The sequence below is a fragment of the Pelmatolapia mariae genome, linkage group LG14 (assembly GCF_036321145.2).
Source record: "Pelmatolapia mariae isolate MD_Pm_ZW linkage group LG14, Pm_UMD_F_2, whole genome shotgun sequence".
In the NCBI taxonomy this organism is placed as follows: domain Eukaryota; kingdom Metazoa; phylum Chordata; class Actinopteri; order Cichliformes; family Cichlidae; genus Pelmatolapia; species Pelmatolapia mariae.
Window position 1 is genome coordinate 32276985 of NC_086239.1, and position 20225 is coordinate 32297209.

General features: G+C 41.7%; 1 protein-coding gene across 1 annotated transcript in view; it reads left to right on the top strand.

The window, feature by feature from the left end:
* The first annotated feature begins 890 nt into the window (after window positions 1–890).
* LOC134641176 (LHFPL tetraspan subfamily member 6 protein) overlaps window positions 891–20225 on the top strand; it is a 47507-nt gene continuing 28172 nt past the window's right edge. The window contains exons 1-2 of the mRNA XM_063493432.1: window positions 891–1178; window positions 2051–2562. Of these exons, the coding sequence (XP_063349502.1) occupies window positions 2178–2562 (385 nt within the window). The 5' untranslated portion in view covers window positions 891–1178; window positions 2051–2177. The remainder of the gene's footprint in view (window positions 1179–2050; window positions 2563–20225) is intronic.

Sequence of the window (20225 nt, forward strand, 5' to 3'; positions counted from 1 at the left end):
GAAAGTGGAAAGTGCCACAGGTGCCTGATAATAGGCTTGTACTGTGAGATGATATGAGCTGATACTATGAGTGCAAAAATGTATATACACAACTATGATAAAAACCAAAGAAAAGTCCAAATTCAGCTATATTAAAAAAAAAAACAGTAATAGTGAGACTGACACTGGCAGTAGTGCAAATTGCATTACGGAAAAATATGTACACCATAATTCTATGAAAAACAGGTGCATGGTCATATAATACAAAAATATGTGTGGGACCATATGCCTGACAGGTGTGGGGGGGTTTGAGTGTGATTATTTGTTTGTTTGTTGGTTTACCTACTTGGTTTATTTATTTATTTATGTCATTTAAAACATTTAACTGGTCTGTTTAAAATCAACCATTGCATTTTTTATATGACAAAATGCTTTTCCCGTTTTGTTATTGTTTTAAGAATTATATATAAATTATATATATATATATATATATATATATATATATCCAAACAGTTATACATGTGTAATGTTCCTTAAACTCTCCCTTAAGGATGTCCAGTGCAAATACTGACATACAATGTCAGTCAATATTAAATTCATTTACCTGAATTTGAGGTTACCTAACCAAATGCAAAACTAGATGTGGTAAACATTTTAACATGAAAGTCACTGACAGCTTTTCATTACCTTGAGCATCCCGAAGGATTTAGTACGAGAACGTGCATCGTTTTCAAAGGGTCAGTGAATGCACCAGGAGCCTGTAGGAGCGATAGTAGTGGCGAGTCCAGCCCCTGGGTGGGGATTTGTGTGATTGATGGTCGCCTCCTGAGAGTGTTTTATGGACCCGCCCCCCTCCAGCCCTCCCTCGCTCGCTCGCTCGCTCGCTCTCTCTCTCTCTCTCCGAGGAGGAATGTGGAAACGGGAGTTAAGTCAGACTGCACCGCACATTTGTGCGCCCGCACAGGAGTAAATAATTGATCATCCTTTCAGTTACATATATTGACGAGCACGAAGTGATTCATGAGCCGATTCTGCTGTCACTTTTTGGATTTACATTCCAGGACCGAACGCATTTCTTCTGCATTTTCCCCTCGTCTGAAGAAAAGTTTGCTTTAAGATCCAACACAGCTGGAGTCTGCAGATGGAAACAAGCTCTCAGTGCACACCGAGCGCACCTAATTTCGGAGGTCTCCCAACATGTAAGCTTTCCTCTGCTTTCCCCCTGTGTTTGCCCTGTTTTCATTCTTTTCATTCCGATAGTGTAGGCACTGCGATAATGTGTTCCTTAAGGTCACCCCTAGCAAAAAATCACTATGTTCTAGAAGTGGCGGCTCATGAAGACACTTGAACTATGTTTCCTGTACTAAGCATCCAAATTCTACTGATTTTGTGAGTATGGGTCATAGTCAGTTACGATATAATACTGTTTGTAGCTTAAGTTTAAAGTTTATTATAGGGATTAGCACTATTTTAAATATCAAACTAAATTTGAGTTTTTCTCAGTTATCCCAGTTGTTCCAGTTATAGGATGTACTAATTAGCATTCATATTTACTTTCTTATTATATATATATCTTCAATGAATTCCTATATGTAATAAACAGAGAAGCCCAAGAGTAATAAGTGAGATGGAGAACAAGCCAGCCTTTAGTTCATCAAACTTGGATTAATTATTGACTGCCTGAATATCATCGTGACTGTGTTTTTCCTCTCAGATCTTAAATCTATTTAAATCATAATTCAGAAATATGTCATTTTAGTCTACTTTAGTCTAGTCTACTAAGTTCCCAGTTTAGCTAAGGACTTTTAAAAGCACATCTTACTAATTAACAATCACGCAAAAGACCTGGTTAGAGAATAACTGCCTGATGATGTCATAATTGAAGGTCTTTATTTCCCTGATTTTTCTCCTGTCTGTGATTCTTTTCCTCTGCTTGTGTTAGTGATCCGTTTATAAAGATCGGGGAACACATTTCTTATTTTCAGTGTCACATGTCAAAGCCAGCAACTTGTTCACACAGATGATGTGTCTGGTCAGTGCTCAGTTTGGATGTTTCTCTTCCTCTTGACAGGAACCCGGAGTCACTGAGGAGGTGAAGGCTGCTAGTGTTAAATGCTCACTGCAAGACTTCCCACAACATAGCAACTGCTCATATAACTGCTGTTAGTTCAGTGTGAACCATTTGCAGACTGTTTACCATGGCGTCTAGTCTGACATGTACGGGTGTTATCTGGGCCCTGCTGTCCCTGCTGTGCGCTGCTGCTTCCTGTGTTGGCTTCTTCATGCCCTATTGGCTGCTGGGAATACAGATGGACAAGCCAGTGTCCTTTGGCACTTTCCGTCGCTGCTCCTACCCAGTGAGGGATGAAGAGAGCCAGACCACGGTGATGCTGGAGCAGTGTGGGAGGTACGCCTCCTTCCACGGCATCCCGAGTCTTGAATGGAGGATCTGTACTGTGGTGACAGGCGTGGGATGTGGCCTCCTCCTGCTGGTGGCGCTCACAGCTCTCATGGGCTGCTGCATCTCTGACCTCATCTCACGTACAATTGGTCGCGTGGCTGGCGGTATTCAGTTTGTTGGTGGTGAGTATTTATATGCGTGTGTGTGTTCGTCTGTGTGCATTTGTGCATGCTCGTACCTGCAGCCAACTCTGAGCCCAACTCTACAATGTGCTCACTGGGCTGTGACTGCTGGCATGCAGCGCAGAAGCTCTGACTGCAGTTATGAGAAGTGAACAGATCACTCATTTGTTACGGTTTGCTTTCTGTTGAAAGATGGTTTAAAGAGCCTCTGTAAACTCCTGAGATGTAGATGTTTATAGAGATTATGAAGGATGTAATGCCTTTAATTAACTTCTCGTCAGATTTGGCTCAAACCCATTTGCAGGCACATCAGCGAAGAAACAAGGCAGTATAGAAATCTCAATACTTTTCTTGGCCAGCAAACCTGCATTCAGTCCAGTTAAGCTGTTACTTCCTCCGATACTCATTGCATAGGAAATGAAAAACCTCCCCCGATATCTTGGTCTTAATGCTTACTTACATTTAATATAGTAAAAGTTACCCACTCTCTACTCATTGCAGTTTGGAATTGAACTGATTTTTTGTAAAAATGTGTCAAAAAGTGGCAGATCACAAACTGAAATATTAACATCATCACATGAATTCTGAGTGCCTTTTGGCCATGTACAGCTTTGGTCCAATTAGAGGAGGTGTGTGAATATGCTGAATCAATTATATAATGAAAAATCCAACTCCAACTCCAACCCTCGACGCATGTGGCAAGGACTCCAGACCATTACAGACTACAGGACCAGACTACAGGACTACCAAACCCTCCCCCGCATCCTCTGATGTCTCCTTCCTCAACGAGCTCAACAACTTTTATGCTCGTTTTGAGCGAGGGAATCCAACAACTACAACCAAAGCAGACGTGACACCGGACCACCACCCACTGACTCTCTCCCCCACCGATGTAGGAGCGGTGCTGAGCAGGATTAATGTCCACAAGGCTGCAGGTCCTGATGGCATCCCCGGGCGTGTTCTCAGAGCGTGTTCTGGGGAGCTTGCAGGAGTGCTGACAGACATATTCAACCTGTCCTTGGCCCACGCTGTGGTACCGGCCTGCTTCAAATCCACCTCCATCGTCCCGATACCCAAAAACTCCAACCCATCAAGCCTCAACGACTACCGCCCAGTAGCCCTCACCCCTATCATCACAAAGTGCTTAGAGCAGCTGGTCCTAGCACACTTCAAATCCTGTCTCCCCCCCCCACCCTGGACCCCCACCAATTTGCATACCGTCAGAACAGGAGCACAGAGGATGCAGTCTCCATCGCACTGCACTCTGTCCTCTCACACCTGGACAATAACAACACCTACGCCAGAATGTTGTTTATAGACTTCAGTTCAGCGTTCAATACAATCCTCCCCTCACAACTCATCAGGAAACTGACAGACCTGGGCATCAGTTCCCTCATGTGTAAATGGTTACTGGACTTCCTGACCAACTGGCCCCAACATGTCCGGCTGGATAACCACTGCTCATCTACAATCACGATGAACACCTGTGTACCACAAGGCTGTGTGATGAGCCCTTTCCTCTACTCCCTCTTCACCCACGACTTCAGACCTACCGATGGTTTCAACACCATCATTAAGTTTGCAGATGACACCACGGTGATTGGCCTCATCAATGACAACGATGAGGCCGCCTACAGGGAGGAGGTGGATCGTCTGGCTGAGTGGTGCGACACAAACAACCTGCTGCTCAACACCGAGAAGACCAAGGAGCTCATCGTGGACTACAGGAGGAATGCTGACCCACATCCACCCATCTACATTAAAGGGACGGCTGTGGAGCGTGTGAACAGCTTCAAGTTCCTGGGTGTCCACACCTCCGAGGATCTCATCTGGACGACCAACTGCCTCGCCAGAGCACCACTTCCTGCCATAAATGACATCTACAGGAAGCGGTGTCTGAAAAGGGCTGGGAAAATCATCAAAGACCCCAGTCACCCATCACATGGACTCTTCACCCTCCTGCCCTCTGGGAGGCGCTACAAGAGCCTCCGGACTAAGACCACCAGGTACCGGAACAGCTTCTTCCCTACAGCTGTCAGACTTCTGAACTCTGCCTCCTGACATCTGACCCACGTTAAACTAATGGACTGAACATACACACACCCACAACCGCTAGCACTTTATATAGCCTCTGTAGAAATTAGCCACATATTTCACTTATCTTAACTGCACTACTGTATAATTCTGTATAAACAATCATTCTGTACAATTCGATAATTATAATTCTACAACTGTTTACAACTGTTTATAACTTGCATATTTCTGTATAACTTTATATTTCTGTATAGTTTCATATCCTGTTCATAGCCTGTACATAGCTTGTATACCCACTCCAGCCTGTACATACTTATAGTTATAGCATATTCATAACATACCTTCATACCGTGTACATTGTAACATACCCATAATAGACCCATTTTTTGTACCCTCATACCTATAACAGACCCATTTCTGTAATATATCTATATACCTATATTATTGCTAATATATATTTTGTAATATATCTATATCTATATCATGGCTAAAGCACTTCTGGATGGATGCAAACTGCATTTCGTTGCCTTGTACTTGTGACATGTGCAATGACAATAAAGTTGAATTCTATTCTATTCTAAAATGTGGATTTTATTATACTTTCCTTTATTTTACTATGTTCAGTTGTTTTCCTTGTTTTGTTTCTGTGGAGCCAACATTTGGTATCAATTTTATGTCTTCTTTTTGTAGTTTGACTTTTGAAATTATACCCACACTTTCTCTTCTGTGCCCCTAAAGTTTAAATGAAACCTCCAGCATTGCTTTTTGTAAAGACAGAGTCCTGTCCTCACTGCAACGTTGGCCCTGAAAACGTCCTGTTGTTGGCTGTTTGTTTGATTCCGCTAAGTGGACACTGTTTCGCACAGCACCAGTTTTGTTTGTTTGTGCTGTTGGTTTTGCACATGTGTACTCCCGGGACGTGAGGTCTGAGGGAAGTCTTCCACTGAAGCTGCGAGTTTCTCTGCCCTAGTTTAAGAAGCTGCGGCGTTCCAGTCCTCTCATTAGCTCAAAAACGTTTGCTCACATACTGTGGCTCACCACTCTGCTGTTTACAATCCCCACCACTTCACTTTGGCTTCAAAAAGTGATGTGACATAGAAGCAGGTTGCGGGCAGATTTGACAGAGCTGCCAGGTTTTTTCCTGAAGGATAAATCTACAGAGGGCCACCACAACATGCCATGTCCCAGTTCTAAAAAGCTTAGCTACTTAAGAACATCGGTATTAATGATGTATAATACGGAAGATGATTAAGGTGAAGGCTTGCTGCTTTATTCAGAAATGTGTACTTTTATACAAGGAAAGCTCCTTTTAAGTTCACAGCAGCCCCGTACGTAGAGCCTTACAGCAAGCTGCTATTTCTGGTTATAGGATTAAAAATTCCCCGTCTGTCTTTCTTGCGATTTCTCTCTTTCATAGACTCACAAATCCAGACATGCATGAATTTAGACAGTGGGAGAGTGAAGCAAGGCAGCACGCAATACAACGAAGATCAGATCTTTTTTAACTCGAATGCTGGTGAGCCAAAGGGCAGAGATGTCTCAGAAGGGCTAATTGGAAGTGACACAACTGGGAAACTCAGTGGGCTGCACCATGTATTGTCTTTTATCGCTAACAAAGTGTTGAAATATCCAGGCAGGGAGGGGAAGTTGAGAGGGAGAGAGAGAGGACAGAAAATACCTGATGACTCAAACACTGAGCATTCACTTCTCATTAACTGAGAACCTGGCTGAGAAATAAAGATCTGCAGCAGAACAGCTGCAGAAGGTGCCGAAAAGTGTGATCAAATATCAGTGATTAGCCAGAGCAAGGACAGTTTGTGAAGCAGCGAAAGTGAAGTGAGCCTAATGGTCCGCTCTCTGATACCGGTGCCATTCTGATTAATGAAGAGCATCTTGCCAGAGAGGCCAGGACCTCTGAGAAGGCACGAGTAAAGCATCCACTTTACATCTTCCTGTAATTCATCTCATTCTGATGAAACAGATTAGAGTTGAAAGGAATCAGTTCTTTATCTCATTAGTTGGAGAGAAAGACTTTTAACAATGGCTGTTATTGTTTCTAGTGTTGTTGTTTACCTCTTATAACAGCGTTTTATTCCCAGCTCACTACAGGCAAGGTTGTTCCAGAGCTTGTTAATTGCTAATGGCTGAGGCCCAGATTTCCTCTAGGAAACAGAGCTGGAGTCAAAGTATGAGAGCAGGAGACTGCTCTGGTTCATAAATCCTGTACTTGCACCAAACCACTGCGTTCACTGTAGCGTCTTGTCTTATACAGCGTTGGGGACTTAAACCGACTGTGGCCCAGACGACAGATTCAAACATATTAAGATTCTTGACTCGGATTTTGTTGTTGGGGATTTTGTCCCCCCCCCCCGCAGAGCCTTGCCTTGTCTTTTTTGCGTGCTTCAAGTGGAGCTAGACACAGCAGGAAGAAAGCTATTTTAAAGCTATGATTTAAACACCTTCTGTACCTTTTAAATGCTTTCTGTTCCCCCATACCAAAATAAACTAACAATAAGTTGTGTTTTTATGTTTTTAATTTATATGACACATAATTTTGTTTGGATATTTTGTATTTTATTAATTCTTAATGACTAACAATCACAAGTCCTATGACTGGATAACTGCTCTGCCCAAGCATCAGTAAATACTGGATATAATTGATAATAGCCTGGAGCTTGTGGCTGCAACATTGACTTTTTTTTTTTTTTTTTTTAACAAAGTCACTCTGTATTTATATGTTGCCTTGCTTACTGTGCCATTCAAAGGCAATGCAGACTGTGCGCTGAAAAACTTCAAATATGTTTAAAATCTACTGATGTCTGAAAGCACACAATCCCTGCCTCGGGCTGCCTCTCAGCCCAGATTGAAGTTGGAGGTTTCAGTCTCCGCCATGTGCTCTGAATTGGGTCCGATATCAGGATTTTGTCCAGATCTCAAAACCTTGTCTGAGACAGACTAAGTCAAGCAGTGTGTGTGACTGGCCTTAAGGGATTAATAACCTTGTGATATACCCAGATGCCAAACTGCACCATAGCTTAAAAGCCTAAAAATCATTTTACAAAAAGGCAGGAAAACAATGCTGAGATGCCAAAGTAGAGGAAAGCAACCTATTTTTAATCACACCTGATGAAAATACTTGGCGTTATACATTTGTTCAGAAATAATAAAGGCTTGATTAGTATTGTTGTTGCTTGTAAAAGAAGAAAATACAAAAGGATCTTTCCTATCATTTCTTTGTTGCTCAGTAAAGGGGAATTTGAAGAAGTGTAATCATTTTAAAGGTATTAGTTCCGACATATTGTTAAGACCAGAGCATAGCAGTTTGTTGCAGTTCAAGTTAATAACTGGAACTGCATTTATATGACAGAAAACTATGCCATATCTTCATTTCAAGACACTCAATCAAATAAAAAAGTTGTTGATAAAAAAACAAAAAGTTCTAAAGTGACAGTGGTAAAGCATTGTTCCAAAACATAACCTGCGATCTCTCGATATATTGCCTCGACCTGCAGAAAATGTCAGCTGGATTGAAGTTATTATAACTCCTGATAAAAATGTCAGCAGATATAGCAACTCAAGGCCAGTGGGTATAAGCTATATTTTATTGAGAGTGTGTGGAGCTGCTCTGTCCTAAAATTGAAGGTGAAACAACAAGACAAACAATATAATGCATGACAGGTTCTGCTTGTCCTTTTTCAGGGAGTTTCTCAGGACAGTGTGTTTGGTGGAAATAGGGGACTTCATATGTACTGCTACAGTTTCAGAGGGGGTGCAGACCTTTGAGGTGTACTGTCTCCTGGGATATAAAACAAGAAATAGCTCAGCGCAGCATTTTCACTACTATAAGGGAAAGTTGTGGTCAGCAGGGAATCTATAAAGTCTCATTTTTTATCTGTCATTGTTCCATGAAGAACTCTTCACAGTTTGAGGGAGAAAATCCAATGCTATCACTGTGGGATGGGCTAAAAGCATTTATTATTGATTAGAGACATTTAATGTCTATTACATTAAATGTTAGCCCGGGGTTCTGACAGCTCTTTGATGAAATTAGATCAGAAAAATGTGGCTTTTCAAATGCATCACTGTTCCCTCGCTGCCCTGTGAGGTCTTCCAGACTGAGATGATAAACTTGCAATTTTATGTGACATGTTTTATCCCTTGAGTGTTTGCAAAGCTTTATTTTTATTCTTTCTGGGTTTTTTTTTTTATTTCTTCAAAGCAGAACTGAAGAAAAGACTAAAGCTTCAAATAGACTGAAAGTACAAACGGAATATAGCAAAAGTTGGTGAAACCTTATTAGTCCGGTTTGTTTTAGCAGAAGGACGTGCTTATGAGGGAAACCATGCGACACGTTGGCTCTTGCCTCTGCAGTTTGCACAGACGTGTTGACCGTCCTGGTTGAATACTTCCCACACCAGCCTCCACTGAAGCTGCAGTTGATCTGTGATATCAAATAATTGGCCATGTTGCTTTTCAGGATAGCTTCTCCATTTCGTTTTCTGGTTGATTGGCTCTGTTTGAACCTCTGTGCCAGCGACTCTTTTTGGCCACACTGCTGTGGAATGTCGGTCAGTGAAGAATATGAAGCAGCACATCAAATGCACTCAACTCGATCTGTCTCACTCACTTTCCCGAGTAGCTCTGTCATTTCCACAGAAGTGACCCACCTGTCACATATAACATGTTAATACGGTATCCCGCTCATGTGTTGGCGAGGCTGGATGACATTTACTACCATCTCTGTCTGCGCTGCCTGTGTAGCTCAAAGGGTATATGAAGGGCATGGACATGAGTGATAAATTTAAAGACATGTAAATAAATTACAGATGGGCAGCCTTCATGGCTTCCATAATTTTGCCAAGGGCTATTTGGCACAGCCTTGTGTTGTCCTGTTTTGGAGCCATACCAGCACAGCCAGGAGCTTTGTCCTTGTGGCTGCTTTGTGAGTTCTTGCCAGCTGGATCCCACCCAGTCCCAGAATGCGTGCTTCCACTCCCCTCTCGCCACCAGCACTCATTTTCGAGAGGTTCAACAAAATGAAATCGCATCCATATGAGGGAGGCTTCAGCACGAGGGGCTCGCATTTCCCGGGAAATATTCTGTCTGGAACAGTGTCTCTTGACAGTCATGTGTAAATGGTGTCAGATCACAAGACATTTCCTGGGGAGGGGGTTGGGCAATATTTAAATATTTCCTGACATGCAGTGTTATCCTTTTTACTTCCAAAGCCTATCTGTATTCCTCCCTCCTCATAGGCCTGCCAGTCTGATTTGATGATGATGGACTGCAGTGTCTCATCTGTCATGTAAGCACTGGAAAAAATTAATGAGAAAGCATATGTTTAAGAGGAGGGAGCCAGGACTTTTCACTGTGGACAAGAGTCTTGTGTAATGATGTTTAGAACTGTGTCTTGCTCTTCACTGCTTATGTTTCAGGCCTCTAATGGTTATAAAGTGGAAGTCTCTACCTCTGGGTTGATTGATCACCTAAAGTAAAGACCACTCTTACACTGTAATACGCTCATTTAGCCCGGCAGCTATTTTCACAGTGCACTGTTGCCTCAAAGCTCCACTAATACCAGTGTAAGAGTGTTTGGAGTCAAAGAGCAGTGAAATGTAGCATGTGAACTATAGGCAGTCTATTGTCTGGAGGGTTCAGGTCTGTCTTTTTCATTCACCCTCCACTCTCTGAACTTGTTTTCTGCCATTCAATTTGGGGGTACTTCAGTATTATTTCCAGTGCTCTCAGTCTTTAACTCTCTATATCACGCCTGTTTCACCTTTCCCCTATATCTGCTTTGTGTCCACCCATCTGTGTCCATCCCCTCTTTTTCTCCATCCCTTTCTCTCGAGTGCCTCCTCTTACTCCTCACAGTGGCACTGTACATTGCTGTTGGCTACAAGCAGGAAAAAATGGATTGGGCCAGTAACCAGTGACCCGAAGAGTGGACCTGGTCCAAGCCAGAAAGACAGAAAGAGTGAACAAATGTTAGAAAGAAAAGAGTGAGGCAAAAAAAAAAAAAGATAGAAAAGAGTGGAAAGCTCAGCATCAACAGGGATTTGGTTTTGTCAAACAGGAAGTCTGGGGAACTAAAGCACAGACAGAAGGGTTATTTCAGTCTATTCCTCTGTTAAGTCATTGTTTTCTCTGCTGTAGTTGCAGGCGTGCTTCATATCAGATTGTTTTTTGTCGCGGGGAACATAACTGTGTCTGCATTCGTGTCTGGCTTTGAAGCAGCTGTAATAACAGACAACTAGCAGCTTGAGAGTTGAAGGGAATGGATGATTTGGGGAAATGAATTTCCTAGCAATTAAACTATAAGTTGATTAAATGATTAGCTGAGTTACAGAAAAAAAATCAACAACAATTTTGGTAATCAAGCAATTATCCATTGTTAATTTATAAGGAATTTAGCAAGTGAAACGTCAGAGATTATCCAGCTACTCACAGCTGTAGTTGTTCCTCACTGTTGCCTAAACAAAACATTTCATTTGACCCTTGCCCGCATCAACATCAATATTTCCTAACCTTTTCCTGGCATTTTATAGACTGAGTAATTTATTAATCAACACTTAGCTTAATCAGAGTGCAGTGTTCATCATAGTAGTTTAGTGTGTTAACAGCCAGAGCTGATGGAAATGCCATTAGTTACAGTATGTGGATTTCTGGTATTGAACAAATTAGAGCTTTATCTTAATAATGACACTTGATGATGTTACCATCCGTTATTCATCCTGGGCCAAAGTGGTGGATTGACCTACCAACACTGCCTTCCTCGAGTTGTGAAACTTTGCGTCTTTATTTCCTGTTTACACAGACTGTGTAAAATTTGTTACTTGTAGTCCTAGACCATCAAAAGTTTGTTTTCTGGGACCTTCGCCTCCGTTTTCAGAGAAAGGGCAAAGTACACAGAAAAGTAATTGTTAACACATCTCAGATCTTTGCCACTGACAACTAAAACAGTGAATACTGTATGCATGAATGGGTGAATCAGTGCTTAGACAGATGCTTCACAGATGGTAGAGGCTCCACTCCTCTGTATCACTGATGACACATTGTGGAGGGCATGCATGATGTCAGCGTCCAGGTCTTTGCTCACAGTGAGCAATACTGAAGTGGCAGGCACAAAAGTAAACTCTTTTAAACAGAAACACAAATAGCAGACAATGCAAAGAGAAAAAAAACAACAACACATACCTGGATCACCACATGCTATGTCTAATTGGAGATGAAGAGGACGAAAAGCCCACATTTGACCCGTTAGACGCTTCCGAGGGAGACCGAGACCATGAGTTGGCTGAATAAATGAATAAGTATAGATTGTATGGATTGGCTCTCAGCCCTATGGGATAAAATAGTTTGCTCAGTATTCATACCCTGTTTTACAGTCTCAGAGGCACCATGCCTTTAACACTACAGTTAATTATACCCTGTTCTTCCAAGTGAGAGGAATGTGAGGTCAGTGCTTCTTTTGTGCTGCTGCGTAGGTCAAATAGCAGGCCGGTGAGAAAATAGAATATATGCTCAATGTATTGAGATGACTCTACAACTAAAAAGGCAGCTAAGAATACTGAGAAGTGTATTTTTGCTCAAGAAATATGTCTAAATTGTGTGTTTTCCATCAAACTGGATCTGCATTAAATTTCAAATTTGCGTATTCAAAGAGCCAATGCGAAGCTTCATTTCAGAGTGAGTAATTCCCTCCTTTGACTTGTGGATGTCTCATTTAATTTGACTTAGGGAAACCAAGCGTTTCCCATTTTTTTTTATCACTGAAAGGCCAGAAATAGCATTAAGCGCTGCATGGCAAGCCGGAGCCGTCAATTTGTGGAAGAGTGTAAGCACTGTCTCTGGGTGAATTAGATCAGGGTCAGTGTACAGCTCTGGGACAGACCCTGTACTTCAGTGGGTCACTCAAACACATGTGAAGACAGGTGAAGATGACATAGAAGGCAGCTGAAGATCAGATCAGAGGAGGACAGAGGTCACCTGTGCACCATGTCACCTAATGACATGGTGACTGTAGATGCACATGTGAGTTGGACTCTTTTTAACATTTTTTAGCATGAAAGGGTTGCTTTTTGTATGCTTTTATTTTCTGGTAGGTCCCTGTAGATAACTCCGCATGTGACTGAGTTTATTAATGTCCTGTCTGCTGAGTCCTCGGCCTGCCTTCGCTGTCTGCCTTAAGGAATGGTGGGAATTTGGGGTAAATATATTCTGCCCATTAACCGTCCCCAGTACAATTTTAAGTTGAAGGGTTTTTGTTAGTTACTTGTGCTGCACAAGAGAAAGTGTTAAAATTGCACTAATTTCACAGTTTTGCTTATACTATCTGTGTTAAAATTCACATTTATCCAGGGATTTTCCAATACACACTCTGCACAGAGTGTTTGTGTGTTTAGTGTTCGATATAAGTAAAATGTGCCATGTACGCTTTTTCTTTTCCTTTTCTTTTTTTTTTTTTTGAAGCAGGAAAAAATCACCAAAGGCACCTTGGTGTAGTAATAAGCAAAATGTCACTCCCATCATTATCATAAAATGACAACCATGTAATTGTGCCTCATGAAATTATGTCTCAGGGAAAAAGTGTGCATGCCTCAGTTTTTAAAAGGCTGACACAAGCTGAAGAATAATCTTCAATTTGTGGCTTGTGGCTGTACTTGTGTTGACTGCTGAGGCCGAGTGTTTTGGTGGAAGTAGTTTTCCTTTACTTCCCAGACTCTCATTCCAGCTGGTCAGCAGCAGTTGGGTGGGATTTTCCCATTACTTGATCTGGTTTCCACAGCAGCAGGGGGTGCAGAACCAGAGGAAAGACAGAGAGATAGGACGAGAAGAGGGGGAAAGAGGAAAGAGAGGGTCAACATTTGTCTAAATCCCTGGAGTCTTGTAGTGGTTGGGGGTCTGCTAGATAAACAGGTTAAGTTACACCACCACCATCCAGCTTATAGTCCGTTCAGCGCTCAAAGTCTATTTTTACCCTCTTTGGGCAGATTGTTGTCAAGCCTCAACAGCTAAATGGCACCTTGTTGACTGGCCTTCAGGTGAACCTAGAAGAGAGAAAGAAACTGCAACAACAGCAAGGCATAAACAAAGCCCAGCATGAAAAAGCTTGAATTCAGGCAGTTATACTAACCGCAAGCAGACAAAGGCTGTGAAAGCAGACTGAAATAAGAGACCCCAAGCTGGGACGCCCATTCAGTTTACCATACGATATAGTGGCTGGTTGTATTTTGAGCCACTCGGTTCAAAATAAGCCTCTGAAAGCATAACACAGTGTCTCTGGAATGCACAAAGTAAGCTTCCATCTCTGAGAGAGTTTGAAGAGGCTATAAAGGGGACAGAATACTCCTCTACCCATATTTGTATATGTTTATGAAATCAGCAGGAGGTGACCATATATAGGATTGTTGTGGAAAACAGCTCTGCAGAAGAGCTGTCTGGGGTTTGGCAGTTGTTACACAAAGTGTCACAAAGGAAAGGTTCTTATAAAAGATAAACTTGTATTGGAAGCTAAATCAAGGACTTGTTGTGACAAGTTGGGTCAGGTGCAAGTGTACAAACAGCCTTGGGGTTGGTGGGGAATATTGGTATCAGTCATGATACCTTATCACTTTCCTCACCTGCTATAAGAGTTGAGAACATTAGCAAGACAGTGTGTCCTGCATGTGGGATCCACCTCCTCTGCTGCCATGTTCATGCACTGTATTACGCATCATTTCATTTTTGTTTTCACATTCTTCTTCTTTCACCCGTGTGCATTCTTTTTGTTTGTTCTTTTATGTTGAACAAAAAGCAAAATGTCACAACATACGTGGATTAAAAAAATGAAAGCTGAGAGTTCTGCTCCTTTTCAAAGGGAGTATGGGAACAATGGTACTCTTTGACTTTGCTGTCTGCTCGAATTCTGGATCTCACCCATTCTGACTCCCCTGTGTTTTGATCCCAGGCCCAACAGCCCATCTACACCAAGGTCCACGGCAATGGCGACCTGGCTCAAGTTACGTCACAACATGAGAGAGTTTTCATGGGTTTGATTTAGAACCACACTGGGACTGAGCCCACATAGTCCAGCTAATGCTTGAACAAGCACATGAGTTGATGTCTCTAGCGGGAGATGGTGTGGATCAGTCGAAATGATTAACTATGTGTTATTCTCAGGCTTTATAGACTAGCCACCATAATGAAAACACCAATCTTCAGTGAATAGCTACAAGATAATGCAAACACTGACCACCATCATTTTTCTGCTTTGTTTGTGACTGTCATTTTAAATAAAGCTTCACAAGATGAAGTAATCATTTCAAATCATTTCTAAGGACATAATTGTATCACTTTTTTTCTGTAAGTGTCTGGACTATTCTATCCAACTACTTCACATTATTTTGCAAATGTTATACATATAAATTCCCAAGCCATAATCATTCAGTCTGCCCTAGGGCCGCCTTCCAGTTAGACGTGCCCAAAACACCTTAACCAAGAGGCATCCGAGAAGCATCCTAATCAGACTGCTGAACAACCATAACTGCCTCCTTTTGATGTGGAGGAGTTGGAGCTCTGAGCCCCTCCTGAATGACTAAGCTCTTCATGCTATCTCTAAGGGAGAGCCCAAAAACTTTGTGAAGGAAACTCACTTGTATCAGTGAATTTGTTTAGTTTGGTCACTGCACAGAGCTCATGGACATAGATAGGGGTAGGAATGTAGATCGATGGGTAACGCAACAGCTTTGCTTCTACATTCAGATCTTTTCGTATTACAACAGAGGGGTACAGCGTTCTGCAACACTGCAGATGCTGCACGAAGCTGTCAGTCAATTGCCCACTCCTTTTTTTCCCTGACTCGTAAGCAAGACTCAAAGATACTTGAACTCCTCCACTTGAGGCAACAACTCATTCCCTACCTGGAGTGGGCACTCCACCCTTTTCTGGCTGAGAACCATGTCCTCACACATGCTAATTTTCATCTCAACTGTTTCACACTCAGCTAGAGTTCATCGATCGAGGATATTCAAGGGTGCGTGGGAGTTTGTGCAACCAGCCAGTTTACAGGTACATGATTTTTTTGATTTTAGGGAAGTTCGGTTCAGTTTTACTCATATAGTGCCAAATCACAATAACAGTTGCCTCCGTACTGGAATAGTACAGAGAAAACCTCAACAATCAGATGATCCCCTATGAGAAAATAGGAGAAGCCAGTATGGGAGAAGTATGCTCTCTCAGTTGTAATGGGCCATTTGGTCCCTGCACAAAAACAATGAGAGATTGGTTCTCATAAATGAGATTATATATGTATGACTCATTTTCAGTGGGGTTTGGTTTGCACCAGGATTCGCCTTTGCCGCTGATTCTGTTCATAACTTGGTGCAGCCAAGGGAGGGAGAATGTCAGGCCCTCAGATGGTCTCATCATTTCAAGGCAACTCCAGGCTGTTGTGTAGTAGTATATACGTAAACCTCATTACAGACTTCACACCCTGTAGTCAGTCATTTAGTCATTTAGTCACCATTACATGGGCAAATTGGAAGGAAACCAGAAAGCTTTTAACAAAGCGCTAAAAACAAGGGTGTCACCTGTTAAGGTGAAGCAGAATGGAGGATTTGTAATTATGGAGTGATTATATATTTGGAGCCAAGCCCTTGGGAGCTGAACCGTATTGCTCCACTGCCAGAGATATCACTCAAATCTACTTATCTCGTGCACCGCCAGCTAAGACTTGAATATTACAGAACATGTCACTATCGTGACTGTCCTGATAGTGCTACTTAATGCCAGTCCTTTGTTGGCATTCCCCTCAGGGCAGCTCCTCTTCCTGCCTCCTGTCTTTTAGCCATGCATTGGATGTGATTATTCCAGGGTAAAACTACAAAGATTAAAGACAATTCAGCAAACTGCTTGCCATCACGACATAGTTTCAGGGACTGGAAATCAGTCAGGTTAGAAATCAGTGTTTTTTTTAATCTAACATCACTGACTTTCTTTGAGAGCTGCTCGATCAGATATTAAAATGCTCCAAAGCTGTTCTGCTCAACATGTTTTAGTCTGACCATGATGTGCTTCCCCATCTGACACTGGAAGATAACCACAGAGTAAGTGGCTGGCCAGAATGTGGGTGTTTTTTTTTTTTCCACAAACAGAGCACTCAGTCATACTCATGATGGAAGCTGAATGGCTCGTCATGTGCAAAAGAGAGATAATAGGAGCCAAGAAGTCAGAGGTGCTCCGGCCTGCTGATAACACTGTGCAGACTGTCAGTCAGAGAGTAGTTGGACAAAGCGTAGGTTGTACCGTTTTGATTGCCGGCTTGATATCTGATGTTTGCTTTCAAGCTATACTGACATCTTTCTTTCTCAGTCAGCTTGTTCAGGAAAGATATGTTGCCTTAAATTGTTTTTTTCTGCCTCTATAACTGCATAACCTCTCCAAAGTGAGGCGGCACTGATGGCTATTACAGAGAAAGGTGAGTTTGACATCGGTCATTCAGTATTTACATTGAACATCAGCCACATACAGCACTAACATCAAGGTTATTCTGTAAGATAGCTGGTAAACTGACAAAGGCTGCGTGCACAAAATAGCAATAAAAGCAGAGACAGCTGTGCAGTGTACCCTGCAATACCCCGCTGGGTTTTAGCCGGTAAATGTCCGTTATTATCTCGGCATCTTCTTCTCTAGCCTCCGATGTGTCTGGTGCTCTGCAATCATTTAGCCTCCACTTTCTTGGGCAGTGTACTTGGAATTGAGCTAGACATCACTTTGCCTGGCAGTGAAAGTAGAGAAACAGCTGAAAAGCATGTGGACTCACTTGCTGCTCATCTGCGCTGGAAATGTCCTCGAGGATATGAGTAGGATTTTTATTATGTATCTTGGCAGGTGCTTCCTGTATGGTTAGAGTGACTTTTGGATTAGATTGCGCACCAAGAGCTGCACCTCTTGATTAAAATCGGGTGGCTCGACATACTGCTTTGTTGAAGATGTTGTAAATTATGCAGTGGATTTTTACTTGTGTGTATTTTGATGTTGATAGAATTGTTGGATGTGGTTCAGTTAATATAGTAAAAAAAAAAAGATGCCTGATATAGTAAATACTTTTGTTTAGATTACATAATATTAATAAAATAATACAACGACAATGTTATAACTTTATGGTCATTTTATGTCAGTGGTACAATACAAAATACAAGTACCTTTAAAAGCAATGAGCTTTCATAATATTCAGACTTTCAAAAGGAAATGTGAAAAAATAAATAAATAAATTTGAATATCAGTAATATAACCACCAGAATTATGATAATGTAATGACCTCTCCTGAAATCATCAGAGAAATCAAACATGTTAGTCATGAGTATTGTTTAATCCTTATTTCACCATTGTTGCTGTGTGTCTGTGGATAGCTGCCTGACTCCTTCATATGGTAATACTTTGGTACAGCAAATGAAAGCACAGAAGCATTTGACTTGATAAATAACAGCAAAACATGTCTTAACATATTTTTTTCTGTTCATTTAGTTTTGGCGCCATGAAAAAAAATGCTAAGGTGCCGCACCCAGATCTTCTACCAGTAGTGAAAATCCTGCTGTTTACTCTGGCATCATGTTTGCTAATATGAAAACTGTTACTTGACATTTTGCTTAATTAATTAACTTAAAAACAACAAAGGGTTTCACTGTATACTCAATAACTAACTGACTGAATCATTAATAGGTTTTTATGGTGAATGCAGGGTTTAAAATATATATTTTAATAAGAGGGATAAGTGTAGAAACAAACAATGTGAAATTACAAGGTTTCTAAAGAAATCAAGGAGCTTTTTGTTTTAGAAGATTGCATTCCCATGGGTTTGAGGCTTTCGTGTGCTGGTGTTTGTCTCTCACTTCTTGACATTTCTGCACACTTTCAGCACAAAGGAAAGCTTACACTACAGACAGTTGGCAAATATATGGTTACAGGTCGATCCTCAGCTTCTCCAAGACATTGAAAGTGAAACGCTCGAGATGAGCTGAGCACTTTTCGTTGTGCAGTCGTTGGCTGGTTTCTAACAACTGGTGCTTGGAGGTCTCCGGTGGTATGCACATTCAGCTTAAAGAAAAACGTGTATACTAAAATACAAGCTTCAAACAACAACTGCCGTGGACTGCAAAGTAAAAATCTGTGTGCTTTGATAACAAACAGATACATAAATGGGACAGAGTAACTTGGGTGTGGTTTTTATAGACTCCTTTGGGCAAAAGTTAGTGATTTCCTTCATAGAAAAAAAGAGTTTCCTTTTTGAAATCTACCCATAAGGTACCCTGGGTTTTCACAAGCATCCTCTTTCTTAGAAGGCAACAAAACATTTTAAAGTAGACAGCTTGTACAGCAGTATCAGTGGTTGAAAGGTTTTGTAGTTGTTGAAGCATAGCATTCAAACAGTCATTCTTCCCACTGCTTATTGATGGGCCCTCAGCAGGGTGTCGCTTACTCAGGAAGACACCTGCCCTGAACCACAGTAATCTGTAATCATGATCAAAGCTTGGATCTGCCAGCTGGAAGCTCACTAGTGTCCTAGCTCTAAGCATTGTTGTTTCGAGTTCGCCCTCCTCCCCTAAGCTAGCCCTGTGGGCAGTTAAACACGGAGCTAGTGGGAATTGTGGGAAGAGAGGAGGGTGGAGACTCCACCAGAGGCCCAGGCTTCTGTAGGACTTATTGATCTCTGAAAAGAGATCTTCATCCTCTCCTGAACAACAGGCACACCACTATTTGATACTTGAGGTAATTATGGAGCATTTGTTGCCTCACTGTTTACTCTCATTTGTTCTACATTGTTTCTTTCAGTGGCTTTGCAGACATCTCGCTCCACATTCTTCACGTGTAGCATTATCTCTCTGTCACATTCAGCCATTGACCTTCCTCTTTTGTCTCTTGTCTTAAAAATCCAACAAATGATTGATCTTACAGTCTGTGCCTGGCAATTAAAGAGCCCCCCCCGCCCCTCCTTACACCTTAGCTAAACATATCATCGTCTAACATGCTCCCATGGCTCAGCTCTTTGTGATAATTACCCCAGTGTTAGACCTTGAGCTTGATAAGTAACACCTAACCAAGGGCAACTTGTGTGTGCAGAGCAGGAGTGTGATTCATTGGCATGTATATGGCTGGCTATATATCTCCAGGGAAGGAGTAGTAGGTGGGGGTGGCGAAATGAGCAGGGGAAAATAGGCTGCTGTCACTTGAGTGGCTGCTAATGTGGTCTCTCCAATGATAATATAAAACACTTAGAAAGGCAATCTATTATTATTATTATTTTCTAATGGCCTAAACAGCACAAATGAAAGCTTAACATAGGTAAGGCTTTTTGTTTTGTTCAACAGCCATTACTTAAAGATATTCCATTCACACTGATATTAACCAGAGAAAATACTATCTAAAAGCTAATAGTTTTACCTAATAAATGTATTTCAGATCTTGTTTATTAAACGATCAGTTACTTGACTTGCAAGGATTAAATATACCTTTTATAATATCTTTATAAACAAGGACAGAATCACACAGTAGCTGCTCCACTTTGTAGCAGAGAAACCTCTCCACTCTCTTTCCCCTCCATCCAATTGTTTTCTCCCGTGGCATGTCAAGTGCGATCCAGACCTAATCTA